This window comes from Salvelinus namaycush, chromosome 14 (genome assembly GCF_016432855.1).
Source record: "Salvelinus namaycush isolate Seneca chromosome 14, SaNama_1.0, whole genome shotgun sequence".
Classification (NCBI taxonomy): Eukaryota; Metazoa; Chordata; class Actinopteri; order Salmoniformes; family Salmonidae; genus Salvelinus; species Salvelinus namaycush.
The window spans coordinates 18,195,666-18,212,388 of NC_052320.1; the positions used below are offsets into that span (position 1 = coordinate 18,195,666).

General features: G+C 41.9%; 1 protein-coding gene across 2 annotated transcripts in view; it reads right to left on the reverse strand.

The window, feature by feature from the left end:
• The window catches only part of LOC120059216 (protein bicaudal D homolog 2-like), a 34,881-nt gene extending 21,334 nt beyond the window's left edge, over positions 1 to 13,547 (reverse strand). Inside the window, exons 1-4 of one of the 2 annotated variants that reach the window (XM_039008090.1) lie at positions 13,329 to 13,547; positions 12,267 to 12,594; positions 1,841 to 2,053; positions 1,411 to 1,563 (exon numbers count right to left, since the gene is read on the reverse strand). In XM_039008090.1, coding sequence (XP_038864018.1) covers positions 1,411 to 1,563; positions 1,841 to 2,053; positions 12,267 to 12,512 — 612 coding nt within the window. In that variant the 5' untranslated portion in view covers positions 12,513 to 12,594; positions 13,329 to 13,547. Of the gene's footprint in view, positions 1 to 1,410; positions 1,564 to 1,840; positions 2,054 to 12,266; positions 12,647 to 13,328 lie in introns of both variants that reach the window. The other variant, XM_039008091.1, reaches the window with a different exon arrangement.
• Between the last annotated feature and the right edge of the window lie 3,176 nt (positions 13,548 to 16,723).

Here is a 16,723-nt window from a genome sequence, read left to right on the forward strand (position 1 = left end):
AAACAGAACAAAAACAGCTCGAGATCTAGCCTATAGCGTAAGTAGAAGCATATGCATATTAGACCGTATTTCATAAGCTCAATGTTATGCTTAATAACGCAGTGAATGTTAATCAGATAACAAAATCATAGGTAGCCTTCACTGTGGGCTCCTGAGGCTGCGCTGAGTGCACTCCCTCACAGTTCCCAGGTACGCAGCTCGAAAAGCTACCCTAACGTTACAGTTTAATGGACAAGAAATATATCCTTCTAGGCTACAAGACAATGTAATGAAGAATGTTATTATTGTTTTCAAGTGAGTACAAAACTGTAGTCTACGCTGTCAACTGCAGTGAATAGCATGTCATTTGAATAACCTCTCAAAAGCCTGATGTTTTGAATGCATATTCATTTTGAAATAACTTGCCTGCCTGCGATTGGGCAACCATTTGGATCAGTTGTTTTTTTCCCCTCTACAGTTTAGGCTACAAGGTCAAGGCACATTAACAGGACAGTAATATGGTATTTTTTGTCATGACGTATCAGCTAACAGAAATGCTAATGCAAGGATTTCTAGTGAGGCACATATGAATTATGATAATGCGCAAGCGCAGAGGAAGTTATATCTATAGTTTCCACGTTTGGCTTTAGTCGTTTAAAAGAGTTTTAAAAATTAGGTGGACACAGAGCGTACATATCATTACGAACACCTTCTCTTCCCATAACATAGACTGACCAGGTGAAAACTATGATCCCTTATTGATGTCACCTTTAAAATCCACTTCAATCAGTGTAGATGAAGGGGAGGAGATGGGTTAAAGAAGGACTTTTAAGCCTCGAGACAATTGAGACATGGATTGTGTATGTGTGCTATTCAGAGGGTGAATGGACAAGACAAAAGATTTAAGTGCCTTTAAACGGGGTATGGTAGTTGTTGCCAGGCGCACCGGTTTGTCAAGAACTGCAACGCTGCTGGGTTTTTCATGCTCAACAGTTTCCCATGTATCAATAAGGTTCCACCACCCAAAGGACATCCAGCCAACTTGACAACTGTGGGAAGCATTGGAGTCAACCTGGGCCAGCATCCCTGTCGAACGCTTTCGACACCTTGTAAACTTGTAGAGTCTGTTCTGTTCTGAGGGCAAAAGGGGGTGCAACTCAATATTGGGATGCTGTTCCAAATTTTTTGTACACTTAAGTGTCTATCATTACCCATTATGCCATCTTTCTGATTGCATTCTGTATTTGATGTGTGTATTTTCTGTAGTTCAGGGCTCATCTGGAAAAGAGACCTTGGTCTCAGTGTGACTCCCTGATAAAATAAAAGGTTCAATTAAATAAAATTGACTTGAATGGAGACACCCTTTCTATTCATTCTATTTCTATGGTTGATTATCAGTGAGGTGAGTGGTGAGAAGGGAGAGACTCTGACCTGGTTCTGCTTGAGTACAGACACCTGTTTCTGCAGACAGGTGTTCTCCTCCTCCAGCTCACTGTTGTCCTGGAGCTGCCGGAGCTCCCGCACCTTATACTCCTTCATCTCATTCCTCATGTGGCCCTTCTCCGCCTCCCAACACTCACACTCCTGTGAACACAAACACGCTCTCAGTGGAACTAATTATACTTTAACGTTATGGAAGCACTGCACATTGCTCCTTACTAAACATTAACACACAAGAGACTAGCAGGAATTAAGGGCGTAAAGTATTTCCTTATTTGACTAATACTAGGAATACCTACATTTGAGTTGAATGGAGAGATGAACAAATGACATTAAATAGTTTTATCTTTCCATACGCAAGAAAATATTGGTGTGTAAAGCATTCAGTATCTCAGTGAATGGGTAGACCGTATATTTATACCTTCTTTAGCTGGGAGGAGAGGCCAGCCAGACGGTCGATCTCTGCGTGAGCGTTGCCCAGAGTGATACGCGCCTGCCGTAACTCGGCCTGAAGCTCAGCCATGCTGGTTGCCATGGCAGCCTCCTTGCTGGCAGTTTCCTGCAGCAGGCACTCCTCCCGGGTCTCCCCATCTGCTGCTGCACGCTTGTGGTGGTTCACAGACTCTGCCAGAGCCTACAGACACAGACAGACAAAAGCAAAAAAGGGCACCATTTATTTGTATAGAGAGTTGGTTGGGTGACCACCATATGGTGGTCTGTATGGCACAAGGTCTATCAATGGGGTGAAAACTACAACAGTGCCAAGTGGCACATCTACTGAAAACGCAGCACTTTTTACTTAGACCCAAAACAACAAAGATGTATATCTGTGCCAGTGGAAATACGACTCCACAGACCGGCTGTCGAAATCTGAGCAGTCTTTAGTACATCCCATGCATAACTTAGGCCTACATTTCCTCAGTTGAGAATGTGGTACTACAAACCAGTTTAATCTATGGGACAAGCCAAAGAGGAATATATTCTTTCAAATGACAGTAGACATCACCAGTCTGTCTAGAAAATCAGTCAATGAAATAAACTGTCACTACTGGATATGGACCACACACAGAACCACTGACCATGACTATGTGTGAGGGTTGGATGGATTGGACATGGTAGGAAAAAGATTGTAGAATCCCATGAGAAGCTGTCTCTAATCATGTCTGTTCAGCAGCCATGCACAAGGACAACACCCCATGTCACTAGCCAGGGAAGGATTACTGAGACTGCTTGGTGCTGCTACTGCCCTAGCTCAAACCAGTCTGGTATGATATATATCGAACTAATTTGAATTTATGTTTTAGCGCGATGTTTCAAATGCTTGTATCTCCTTCGTTCCTTCTGTGCTGAGTAAACTGTGCACCTTCCCACTCAAACAGATACCAAGCCCCTCCCCCTGCCACTCAACAACAAAGACAAAAGATCCCTTCTTCCTCTCTGACAACAAGCAGTTTCAACTCGCTATTTGCATTTGATGTTTGGTCCATCAGAAATCAGTCGATTTCCCTTCTAACGAAACACTTTACATGTCTCAACTTCCAAAATTTAGAACAGAGCAGACCCTACAAAAATGGGAGTATCAAAGAAAATGATTGTGGAACATTTATTTTGTTTCTTTCGTGCGCTAGCAGCATTATAGCCACATACTGTTGGGTGTTAGCGGTCTAGTCCGTGTTTTATAAATGTGCAATGAGCATAACATGCATTTATACAGTGGGGAGAACAAGTATTTGATACACTGCCGATTTTCCTACTTACAAAGCACGTAGAGGTCTGTAATTTCTTATCATAGGTACACTTCAACTGTGAGAAACGGAATCTAAAACAAAAATCCAGAAAATCACATTGTATGATTTTTAAGTAATTAATTTGCATTTTATTGCATGACATAAGTATTTGATACATCAGAAAAGCAGAACTTAATATTTGGTACAGAAACCTTTGTTTGCAATTACAGAGATCATACGTTTCCTGTAGTTCTTGACCAGGTTTGCACACACTGCAGCAGGGATTTTGGCCCACTCCTCCATACAGACCTTCTCCAGATCCTTCAGGTTTCGGGGCTGTCGCTGGGCAATACGGACTTTCAGCTCCCTCCAAAGATTTTCTATTGGGTTCAGGTCTGGAGACTGGCTAGGCCACTCCAGGACCTTGAGATGCTTCTTACGGAGCCACTCCTTAGTTGCCCTGGCTGTGTGTTTCGGGTCGTTGTCATGCTGGAAGATCCAGCCACGACCCATCTTCAATGCTCTTACTGAGGGTAGGAGGTTGTTGGCCAAGATCTCGCGATACATGGCCCCATCCATCCTCCCCTCAATACGGTGCAGTCGTCCTGTCCCCTTTGCAGAAAAGCATCCCCAAAGAATGATGTTTCCACCTCCATGCTTCACGGTTGGGATGGTGTTCTTGGGGTTGTACTCATCCTTCTTCTTCTTCCTCCAAACACGGCGAGTGGAGTTTAGACCAAAAAGCTATATTTTTGTCTTATCAGACCACACGACCTTCTCCCATTCCTCCTCTGGATCATCCAGATGGTCATTGGCAAACTTCAGACGGGCCTGGACATGTGCTGGCTTGAGTAGGGGGATTTTAATCCATGACGGCGTAGTGTGTTACTAATGGTTTTCTTTGAGACTGTGGTCCCAGCTCTCTTCAGGTCATTGACCAGGTCCTGCCGTGTAGTTCTGGGCTGATCCCTCACCTTCCTCATGATCATTGATGCCCCACGAGGTGAGATCTTGCATGGAGCCCCAGACCGAGGGTGATTGACCGTCATCTTGAACTTCTTCCATTTTCTAATAATTGCGCCAGTTGTTGCCTTCTCACCAAGCTGCTTGCCTATTGTCCTGTAGCCCATCCCAGCCTTGTGCAGGTCTACAATTTTAGCCCTGATGTCCTTACACAGCTCTCTGGTCTTGGCCATTGTGGAGAGGTTGGAGTCTGTTTGATTGAGTGTGTGGACAGGTGTCTTTTATACAGGTAACGAGTTCAAACAGGTGCAGTTAATACAGGTAATGAGTGGAGAACAGGAGGGCTTCTTAAAGAAAAACTAACAGGTCTGTGAGAGCCGGAATTCTTACTGGTTGGTAGGTGATCAAATACTTATGTCATGCAATAAAATGCTAATTAATTACTTAAAAATCATACAATGTGATTTTCTGGATTTTTGTTTTAGATTCCGTCTCTCACAGTTGAAGTGTACCGATGATAAATTACAGACCTCTACATGCTTTGTAAGTAGGAAAACCTGCAAAATCGGCAGTGTATCAAATACTTCTTCTCCCCACTGTATAAGGAATTGACTTGACAACTCGTTCTCATTCTGAGAAATGCTAATCTTCTTATCCAGGTAGGCCACTTGATTTCAAAATCTAAAGTGAACAGGCTGTTGTTCAAACAGGTTGCAGACGGACAGGATGGTGTATTCAAAACAATTAAACCACAGATAGAACAATGAGACAGATATTTCCCCCGGACATATCAATGTGAAGCATCCGTTTGGCGTTTACACTCACTACCACCCAGAAGGCAAGGTCAGTACAGGTGCATCAAAGCTGGGACCGAGAGACTGAAAAACAGCTTAAATCTCAAGGCCATCAGATTGTTAAATAGCCATCACTAGCCGGCTACCACCCTGGAATCTCTGGCCACTTTAATAAAGGAACACTACTGCAAAATATGTGTGTGTGACCAATACAATTTGATTTGCAGAAACAAACCATCCCTTAGCATCGGTAATCTCTTAACAAGGACATGCTGAGCACAGACATGTAAACCCTTTCGCCTAACTTCATTCTATTCTCGCTGGCCTCTACCCCACTAATATAATTTGGTCGTTACACTAGGCGAAATATCTGTTGACTCATTCAACGTCAAAACGTATTACGGGGGTGGTAAATAGGCCTATATCTCATGATTAGTTGAGACTTGACATTAAGGCTTGTCCAGGGCAAGTACATATAAAAAATAAATAAAAAATTACTGATCAGAATTGGATAAAGAAAACATTTAAGACAGAGCTAGTCTCAACAAGGCAGTGCAAAAGACCAGGTCAGAAATGTTTTGTTATTTTCGCTCTCCAATAAACGTAGGATGATCTGGGCCAATAGCCGAAGTCCATTTTTTATAGTGGACACTCAGATGTCATATTGTTATAGAAACTCAAATTGTCTATTTTCTCTACATTTTATATGAATATGACTTGGCCTAGTAAGCCACTCTTTCAGTTTAACGCATGATAGATTTATCCTACCGCACTATTTCATGATCAGTTCTAGGTCCTCAGAAAGTTCAAAGTTGTTTTTGAATAACCCCAAAACATGTGAGGCCTATGGTAATAATGAGACGGGACAAATAGCAAGATATAAAAATCGAATGAGAAATTTGAAAAGCTTACAGTTGAGCAAAGCAGTTATAAGACAAAAATGCATGTGAAACCAGAAGAAGAAAAAAACTCCTTGCCGTTGCGAATCAAACAACCAAAAGGTTAATCCTATCTGAAATATCATAAAACCATACATTTATGAAGAATATTTTCAAAAATAGTCTAATAGTGTTTAATTCTCTCTTTCTTTCTCTCTCTCGGAGGACCTGAGCCCTAGGACCATGCCTCAGGACTACCTGGCATGATGACTCCTTGCTGTCCCCAGTCCACCTGGCCGTGCTGCTGCTCCAGTTTCAACTGTTCTGCCTGCGGCTATGGAACCCTGACCTGTTTACTGGACGTGCTACCTGTCCCAGACCTGCTGTTTTCAACTCTAGAGACTGCAGGAGCGGTAGAGATACTTTTAATGATCGGCTATGAAAAGCTAACTGACATTTACTCCTGAGGTGCTGACTTGCTGCACCCTCGACAACTACTGTGATTATCATTATTTGACCATGCTGGTAATTTATGAACATTTGAACATCTTGGCCATGTTCTGTTATAATCTCCACCCGGCACAGCCAGAAGAGGACTGGCCACCACTCATAGCCTGGTTCCTCTCTAGGTTTCTTCCTAGGTTTTGGCCTTTCTAGGGAGTTTTTCCTAGCCACCGTGCTTCTACACCTGCATTGCTTGCTGTTTGGGGTTTTAGGCTGGGTTTCTGTACAGCACTGAGATATCAGCTGATGTAAGAAGGGCTATATAAATACATTTGATTTGATGTCCTAAAGTTGCAGCTTTTAAATGGGAATAATTATGGAAGTCGGAGTCCGTGCTATTCTCATATGTTATTTTTGAATGACAAATATTTTGGGCCACAAGAAGTGAAATTTAACAACAAATATCAAGATGACAAGTCAAAATAAAACAGGCTACAGCTGAGAAAAGCTTATGAAATAAATGCCTAGTTGGTCTAAGCCTATTTCCATATTATTTTAGCAATGTGCAACCTACCTAAAATGCATATAGTAGCCTAATAAGAGAAGAGGATGAGACAAACATGTGAATCAGTTTATAATGATCCAGTTGTGAGTACATCAGAGTTGCTCTGCAGCCCATGATGACTTACAACCCATCACAAGACGCACAGCCAGCGAGGCTCGTTGACTGTGTCACTCACTTCATCTATACACTTCGGCACACACTTCATGCCACAGCTCCAGCAGAGTTCAATAGGCTATTCGAAAAGATTTGGCTCCACTAAATACACTGCTCAAAAAAATAAAGGGAACACTTAAACAACACAATGTAACTCCAAGTCAATCACACTTCTGTGAAATCAAACTGTCCACTTAGGAAGCAACACTGATTGACAATAAATTTCACATGCTGTTGTGCAAATGGAATAGACAAAAGGTGGAAATTATAGGCAATTAGCAAGACACCCCCAATAAAGGAGTGGTTCTGCAGGTGGTGACCACAGACCACTTCTCAGTTCCTATGCTTCCTGGCTGATGTTTTGGTCACTTTTGAATGCTGGCGGTGCTCTCACTCTAGTGGTAGCATGAGACGGAATCTACAACCCACACAAGTGGCTCAGGTAGTGCAGTTCATCCAGGATGGCACATCAATGCGAGCTGTGGCAAGAAGGTTTGCTGTGTCTGTCAGCGTAGTGTCCAGAGCATGGAGGCGCTACCAGGAGACAGGCCAGTACATCAGGAGACGTGGAGGAGGCCGTAGGAGGGCAACAACCCAGCAGCAGGACCGCTACCTCCGCCTTTGTGCAAGGAGGAGCACGGCCAGAGCCCTGCAAAATGACCTCCAGCAGGCCACAAATGTGCATGTGTCTGCTCAAACGGTCAGAAACAGACTCCATGAGGGTGGTATGAGGGCCCGACGTCCACAGGTGGGGGTTGTGCTTACAGCCCAACACCGTGCAGGACGTTTGGCATTTGCCAGAGAACACCAAGATTGGCAAATTCGCCACTGGCGCCCTGTGCTCTTCACAGATGAAAGCAGGTTCACACTGAGCACATGTGACAGACGTGACAGTCTGGAGACGCCGTGGAGAACGTTCTGCTGCCTGCAACATCCTCCAGCATGACCGGTTTGGCGGTGGGTCAGTCATGGTGTGGGGTGGCATTTCTTTGGGGGGCCGCACAGCCCTCCATGTGCTCGCCAGAGGTAGCCTGACTGCCATTAGGTACCGAGATGAGATCCTCAGACCCCTTGTGAGGCCATATGCTGGTGCAGTTGGCCCTGGGTTCCTCCTAATGCAAGACAATGCTAGACCTCATGTGGCTGGAGTGTGTCAGCAGTTCCTGCAAGAGGAAGGCATTGATGCTATGGACTGGCCCGCCCGTTCCCCAGACCTGAATCCAATTGAGCACATCTGGGACATCATGTCTCGCTCCATCCAACAACGCCACGTTGCACCACAGACTGTCCAGGAGTTGGCGGATGCTTTAGTCCAGGTCTGGGAGGAGATCCCTCAGGAGACCATCCGCCACCTCATCAGGAGCATGCCCAGGCGTTGTAGGGAGGTCATACAGGCACGTGGAGGCCACACACACACTACTGAGCCTCACTTTGACTTGTTTTAAGGACATTACATCAAAGTTGGATCAGCCTGTAGTGTGGTTTTCCACTTTAACTTTGAGTGTGACTCCAAATCCAGACCTCCATGGGTTGATAAATTTGATTTCCATTGATAATTTTTGTGTGATTGTTGTCAGCACATTCAACTATGTAAAGAAAAAAGTATTTAATAAGAATATTTCATTCATTCAGATCTAGGATGTGTTATTTTAGTGTTCCCTTTATTTTTTTGAGCAGTGTATATTGGGTGTTTTGTCTATGTCATGATTCCTCTCGTCTATGGGCAAGTGCAGAAAAAATATTCTGATCTCTGCTATGTACTCAACGCTTTTGGCCAATGGTGTTACTGGCCTTTTGGGGGGCTGACAAGTGACTTCAGCTTTCGGACAAGTAATAACACAAATTAAAAAAAAATTATAATCTGTCCTACTGGTCTGATTATGTAATTGACTAAAGAAATGTGAACAAGCAACCTTTGCTGAACATGCAGTTACATAAAATATGGTATTTACTCACAACATGCAATGCATGATGGGCAGTTCCATTGTAACAGAATTACGCTGAGACTGCACTTTAAAATGTATACCAAACAAAAACCATTGATTTCAAAGTTTAAAGGCCCAAGGTCTGGGCGGTAGGTCTGGGCAATACAGCCTAAAAAATCATATCCCAATGAACTTTATTCTAGTCGTGAAAATATTTCATGTGTCGATGTACTTCCTAATAACAATGCCCCCCATCCTGCTGACTTGAACTGCTGAACCGTTTTTGAATTGAGATGCATTTATGGATGAGAAAGTAAACTTGCCATTTCCAAGAAGTTTAGCGGGGCCCTCCCCCCGCGATCGATTGCCTAGGACAGGGCTCTCCAAACCTGTTCGCGGAGAGCTACCATCCTGAAGGTTCACACTCCAACCCTAATCTAGCGCATCTGATTCAATAATTAGCTGGAACAGGGTTGGAGAGCCTGACCTAGGACATCAACAGCCAGCCAGGTTTTCATTAAATAAGATATAGGCACAATACTTTTTATTGCAGATTTAGGCCTAATTAAACTGATGCATTTGGCGATGTTCAACTTCAATTCACTGACATTATAAGGAATAGCTTAGCCATACTCATTGATAGCCTAATATATACTTTAGGTGAATATACGAGGCATTGCAAGATACAGATTACCAAGATATAGCCTATGCGCTATGAAAAACACATGTAGAATAGCTTAGCCTATTTGTTGATAGGCCGTACTTTAATGAACTTGCACGAGACATTGCAAGTCAAGAAATTGAGAGATACAGCATTGCGATAGCCTATAGATCTTTTGATTACCGATGCATGGTTTTGACTGTCTGCCTGGTGGCCTATCTATCTATCTTTATATTCAAGTTGACTTGGATCTATTTGCAAGCTAACAAGGCATAACAGTTTAAATTGTTATGATTGAACACACCCTACTGTCCATCTCCCAACAGTTTGAACAGCATGCTAGCCTGTCCACTTTGTTCAGATGTTGAAATCAAGGGACCTAACTTTTCTCAGAATGAGAACGGGTTGCCAATTCCTTATAGAATTGTGTTTTACGCTTATTGCACATTTACAAAACACAGACTAGACAGCTAGTATAACAGTCTTTGGCTAAAATGCTGCAAGCAGTACATGGTACCGCAATGCCGTGCGTGACAAAGTGAGCATACATTTCCCAGAATCAATGTTCAATGACAATCCCCTTTTAGTAGTGTCGCAATTGGCGGAGTTGAGACATTAAAAGGGTATCGTTAACTTCTCTATTATAGTAAAATAATGTTTCAATGTGTTTCAGTGTCCATATGACCAATTCTGTTGGACCAAACCTCAAATGCAAATAGGGAGTTCAAACCGCTTGTTAGAAGAAGTGATCTCTCATATTTGTTGGTGTGAGTGGCAGGGGGAGGGGCTTGGTGTGTTTGTATAAACAGAGAGGAAGAAGCGAAGGGTTTCACTCTCACCAAAAATCGGTCCAAAATAAACCCAATACATTTTTATGAACTTATTTTGGATCTAAGCTTATTGCCTGCATTCCCACATGTGGGACAACGACTCCCATTGTTAGGGTAGAGACATGAGCATCTCGTCATTATAAACAGATCTCTGGTGTAAATGGTAAGGTGCACACAGCACAGAAGGAGCGAAGGAAACAAGACCAAAAAGACACAGACATAAACGCTCATGAAAGGGAAAAATAAAAACTTGATTCTTGCGATACGGTCATTTGGAATATCACGCAAAAACATACATTTGAATTAATCGAATTCAATAGATATATTGCCCAGCCCTACAATGCAGCCTTAAAAAAAAATCATAATATAAAATTATGTCTGGGTAACAATTAAGTACTTTACTGTGTTTTCAATTAAAATGGTCAAAAAGAAATAAATAGATTCTTAGCAAAGAACAATTCCTTAAGCTAGGACTGTCTGGGAGTGGCCTGAGTGGGGAGGGGAAAACTGAAAACTAGCTGTTATGGCAGAGGTTTGGAAGTGTCTTGTTGGTCTATCAACTAATTTACCGCCTGGTGATGTCTCCAGGCAGGCCAAAACTTCCATCCACCAAAACAGGCTGACATTTCAGGCAGTCTTTTCAAACATCTCTTACACTAAAAGGGCATTATCATAATTTTCACAGTATTATTCCAGCCTCAGTGGGGAAATATATATATATAAAAACACAGGGAAACTACATTTGACTGCACTGGGCCTTTAACAAACCATAGAACTCTATGCACAAGGACTAATTTAACAATTTACACTGAGCATTTTATAAAAACACATTTACAGGACAAACTGAAGATACAAAGTTTGGTAACAATAAAACTGAGGGAGTTTTACTGTAATTCTGCACAGTTTTTCCAGTAAAATGTTAGTTTTTTTCCCCCTGTGTAAATTGTTCAAAGTCATCACTGTGCACAAGAGTTATGGTTTGTTCAAATATGAAATCATTTGTTTTTGTTTAGCATACATTTGAAAGTGAAAAATAATTTTACTTTAAAATGAGGCATTTAAAACAGAATGGTAGACCTATTTGTGCAGGGTCTATGTTGGATGCTACTAGATGGAATAATTAATTAACAAAAACAATAGTCAGAATGTGACTGTACATTCCTTTACAATATACATTTTTATGAGATTATTTATTTACATGAATGCCGCTTAACCTTTATACCAGTGCTAATGATTTGCATGCTACGAATAATATCTTTCCCTGCCCTGTTCACCCCTCTAATGCCATGCAGTCTACATTCAACAGAGCAGCTTAAAATTAATTCCAGTTTCCACTTCCAACATGGGATATGCTGACTAATGTGCTCTCATCCCTCCATCACAGATCCCTAGCAGAGATAAACAGTATCACATCAACATCATACGACACTACAGGAGAAGAAACCGACCTGTCCTCCTCTATCACACAAACTGAATGATTCATATGAACCCTAGGCTATGCCTCTTGAGTCTTGGGGAAACTGTCATTCAGCCAAGTTAGTAACAGAGTTCAACATGATAGAGTATCTTCATGGAACCTATCAAATGTTCAGTAGGCAATTCATACATTTCTATGTAACACTGGATTAAGAACAACTCCCAAGCAACATTATTTCTTGGTTTAGAACAGTTTAGCTAAAAGCTTCTGTCCTAACAGGAAGTCCATTGTGTGGCTAATCCCAGGTTGGTCAATACAGAGCAGCATGTGACTGGCACTTGTTCACACTTAAGTAGTTAGTGTGGAGCCTGATTAGACAAAGCAATACAAAATCTATCACAGAAAATGTCACCACCGTGCACACGTAGTAGTAGCTGTACAGTTGGAATTAAGGATGGTATAGCTATAGACATTGAACATTTCTGCTGACCTCTTTGAGTTGCTGTTGCTCTTGTTTGAGGGTCTCGTACTCCTCCTCCAGCTGGGTGTGTTTCTTCTTCAGTTCAGCGCTCTCCTCCAGTACCACTAAGCCATAACGGGCCGCCTGTAGTTTCTCCTCGTTGGCCTCCCGGAGCTCCAAATTCAGCCTCACCACCTCCGCCCTCAGGTCCATGCCCTCCATCTCCATCTCATCTAGCTCCACCTCAGTCCATGCTTGGCCTGCCTCCTCAAGCATCCTGTCCTCTTCCACCTCCTTCCCCAATACTCCGCTGAGACACCTGCTTCCTCTTTCAATCCTCCTGCCTCATTACTGCTCGCTGTGGGGGAGGAGAAAGAAAACAGCCCAGGAACATTGATTGTGTCATCAACCTGTTCAAAGCCACAAATAGTAACCAATGAGTTGAAAGCAACTTCAAACTAACCTGAGGTTTAACAATATGATTTGCTATCCTACGAGTTGCTGGCAGCTGACAACTGGCTAAAATGGCGTGAAGTGAATAATAAACTTGGCAGCCCAGTCACAGACGGTCACGAGTCAGATTATGTGGTTAACGTTAGATGAGTTTAACTGGCTCCTCTCAGTCTCTTTACTTGTGATCTTTGTTGTTAGGGTAAAGAAAAATGCAACTGTCCGTCTGTAGCTAACGTTACTGTGTGCAGGCATTCAATCAGCTTATAGGCTAACGTTAACTTGCCAACCATGTTGGAAACTAACTAGAAGCATTCCGGTGTACCAGCAAATTATGTGTAGGCGACCAATACAATTATGTTTAATTTGTTAGCAGTAGTTAGCGAAATAGCTAGTTAACGCTTTAAGTTGATTCTTAAAGCGAACTAACAGTTAACAGACACGAAGATTCGCAGATAGCTAGCCAACGTTCCCATTTTCTTAGCTAGCTACACTAGTTAGTTGTCAGAACTGTCAAAACAAAGACTTCTAGCTATCTGTGGTCAGACGAGCTAGCTAGGCTAATTGTCTACCTAGAATTTCAGCCGCTAACATATCAATCAAGCGCATAGCTAACATTAGCTAGCTGGCTAAATTACTCACCTCCAATATCGATTCACGTTTGTGGCCAAAAGTACAGATTGTTATTTCAAAATCTTGTGTCGAAATTAAGCTAACCGGCAACCCTCAGAGAGAATTTGACACTTCTTCGTCGAGTCTCTGTGTGGACAAGCTAACCGCCCCGGTTTTCCAGCCAATGTGCTTTTTGCTTTCTAGCTTGAGTTAGCACTTTTAAAGTCATTGCGCGCCGAAGCAACGAGAGAGTGAGTAGACACAGACCAGTGAAAGACTGCCCCCTAGCAACGTCCAGTGTCACAACATTTGGAATGACTACAGACCATAGACTTACAGACATCGCATCATTGAATCTCTACTACTATGGCGTCCGTGAGAGCACGGGCAGTGACATTGAAGCCATTCCCATTTTGAAGTAGGGGTTGGAACCGGTTCAAGGAACAGCATAGAAAAAAAGCAATTTTTGAGGAACAGAATCAGAACTGGGAACGAAAGTGATCTATACTGTTCTGGAACTGAACCATTATTTTTAAAAGCATGGGAAACAGTTAATCATGTTATTTTATGTTCCTGGCATGTTTTTTTCAGTCCCACAAAAAAACGCAACAAAGTACCTATATAAAGCCCTGACTCTCACTCAGAAACATATTCCAGTGCCCACCTGTCAGATGGAAATATTTTATAGTCTGTTTATGCTACCTGCCCTTCCCCCTGCGAAGGATAGGATACTGTATCCTACTGGCGAAGTTACAAGCGTGATTCAGAAATTAGGGAGAGATTTTTAATTAGAGAAGAATTTATTCACTTTTTCAATGCTAGTTAAGGATACTATAGTTATCACGTTTCACATTGGATTTATTAACTACAAAAAGGTAAGACGTATTTTTATTCTGGTGCTGCTCTGCACACACAAGCTTGTTAGCTAGCTATCTAGCTAGCTAACGTTAGCTCTGGTCCAATGTTAAGGCAACTCTCAGAAGTTCAAAGACATTCAAAGTTACTTCATAGAAGCCGCTCATCCGTAGATATAATTCTGTGGGCCTAATTCAGATAATGCATATCATAACAAGATTCTCAGTGTTTCAAGCCAAGCCTCCTCCTCCCTCTCTCGCTCCCTCCCCACCCACATAATGTAAGTCTCATCTTGCGCTGTACACTTGTCTGTCTATCACACATATAAACCACTAGGCTATTGCTTGCCAGCTCCATACTAAGCTGCTCTATCAGCACTGATTGGTGAAGTTATTTAATGTTGAGCTTCATGTAAAAAAAAAAATCTGAGGTTAAAAAAGGAATAGAAAGGAACAATATAAACAGGTACTTTTTGGGGGGGGCTCTAAACGGTTCTGTTCAGAATGTAAAAATTGACAATAATTTTGGTTCCAACCCCTGTTTTGAAGTAGTCAATAATCTTCTTCTTCATTTACTACTTCTATGAGTTGGCAAAGAAACTGAAAAGGTGCATACAGTCCTGGAGTGTGTAGTTTGAAAAGGTATAAAGCCAAGGTTGGCGATTTAGTGCCACCTGCAGTTATGGAGTGTTTGCTCACGGATATACTTCATTGGCTGATCCCTACTGGTGACCTGGATGGAATTATGTGATCCTTCCTTAACCCATAAGAAGTCCAACCCAGTTGACAACTTCAAAATGGTGAAAGTCGTCATGCTAAAACAAGGTTTTGGGCACTAGAGTTCTCTATCTATCTCTATGCTACAGACAGACACACACACATACACACACATATACACAATTATGTTTTATCAAATCAATTGTTACTCTGTTACAAAAAGTTTTCATTCCAAAGATAATGTCAAATAAACAGTTAAAAACAACGCATACAACTCGTTGCATGCTTCTCATCCATGTTCTCTTTTTCTTATTGGAAGAGCATAAACTTATTTTATTTTTTTAATTCATTATACAAATTGATCAACAACTTACATCCCTACATCAAACATGTCTAACAAAACAAAACATAGGTATAAACAAGAAAATACAAAATACATACAAAAAATATATATAAATAAAAAATATATATTAAAACATTATTTAAAAAATATGACAATTCTAGTGCAATTGTATTCACTCAGAATTTTTACAAATTATAATGATTCAGGACATGCTAACTGGTTGAACGCGACGTGTATAACTACAACGAGGTAGTAAGTCTGACAAGGCAGCAGCTACGTTTCCTGGGGTCCAGCAAAATTAAGGCAGTTTATACCATTTTTAAAACATTACAATACATTCACAGATTTCACAACACACTGTGTGCCCTCAGTGTCTTACTCCACCACTACCACATATCTACAGTACAAAATCCAAGTGTACGTGTGTGTGTATAGTGCGTATGTTATCTTGTGTGTGTGTGTGTGTGTGTGTGTGTGTGTGTGTGTGTGTGTGTGTGTGTGTGTGTGTGTGTGTGTGTGTGTGTGTGTGTAAGCATGTGTCTGTGCCTATGTTTGTGTTGCTTCACAGTTCCCGCTGTTCCATAAGTTTTTTTTTATCCGTTTTTTTTAATCTAATTTTACTGCTTGCATCAGTTACTTGATGTGGAAGAAAATTCCATGTAGTCATAGCTCTATGTAGTACTGTGCGCCTCCCATAATCTGTTCTGGACTTGGGGACTGTGAAGAGACCTCTTGTGGCATGTCTTGTGGGGTATGCATGGGTGTCCAAGCTGTGCACCAGTAGTTCAAACAGACATCTCGGTGCATTCAACATGTCAATACCTCTCATAAATACAAGTAGTGATGAAGTCAATCTTTCCTCCACTTTGAGCCAGGAGATTGACATGCATATTATTAATATTAGCTCTCTGTGTACATCCAAGGGCCAGCCGTGCTGCCCTGTTCTGAGCCAATTGCAATTTTCCTAAGTCCTTTTTTGTGGCACCTGACCACACGACTAAACAGTAGTTAAGGTGCGACAAAACTAGGGCCTGTAGGACCTGCCTTGTTGATAGTGTTGTTAAGAAGGTAGAGCAGCGCTTTATTATGGACATACTTCTCCCTATCTTAGCTACTGTTGTATCAATATGTTTTGACCATGAGTTTACAATCCAGGGTTACTCCAAGCAGTTTAGTCACCTCAATTTGCTAAATTTCCACATTAATCATTACCAGATTTAGTTGAGGTTTAGGGTTTAGCGAATGATTTGTCCCAAATACAAGGCTTTTAGTTTCAGAAATATTTAGGACTAACTTATTCCTTGCCACTCACTCTGAAACTAACTGCAACTCTTTGTTAAGTGTTGCAGTCATTTCAGTTGCTGTAGTAGCTGACATGTATAGTGTTGAGTCATCCGCATACATAGACACTCTGGCTTTACTCAAAGCCAGTGGCATGTCATTAGTAAAGATTGAAAAATGCAAGGGGCCTAGACAGCTGCCCTGGGGAATTCCTGATTCTGGAGAGGAGA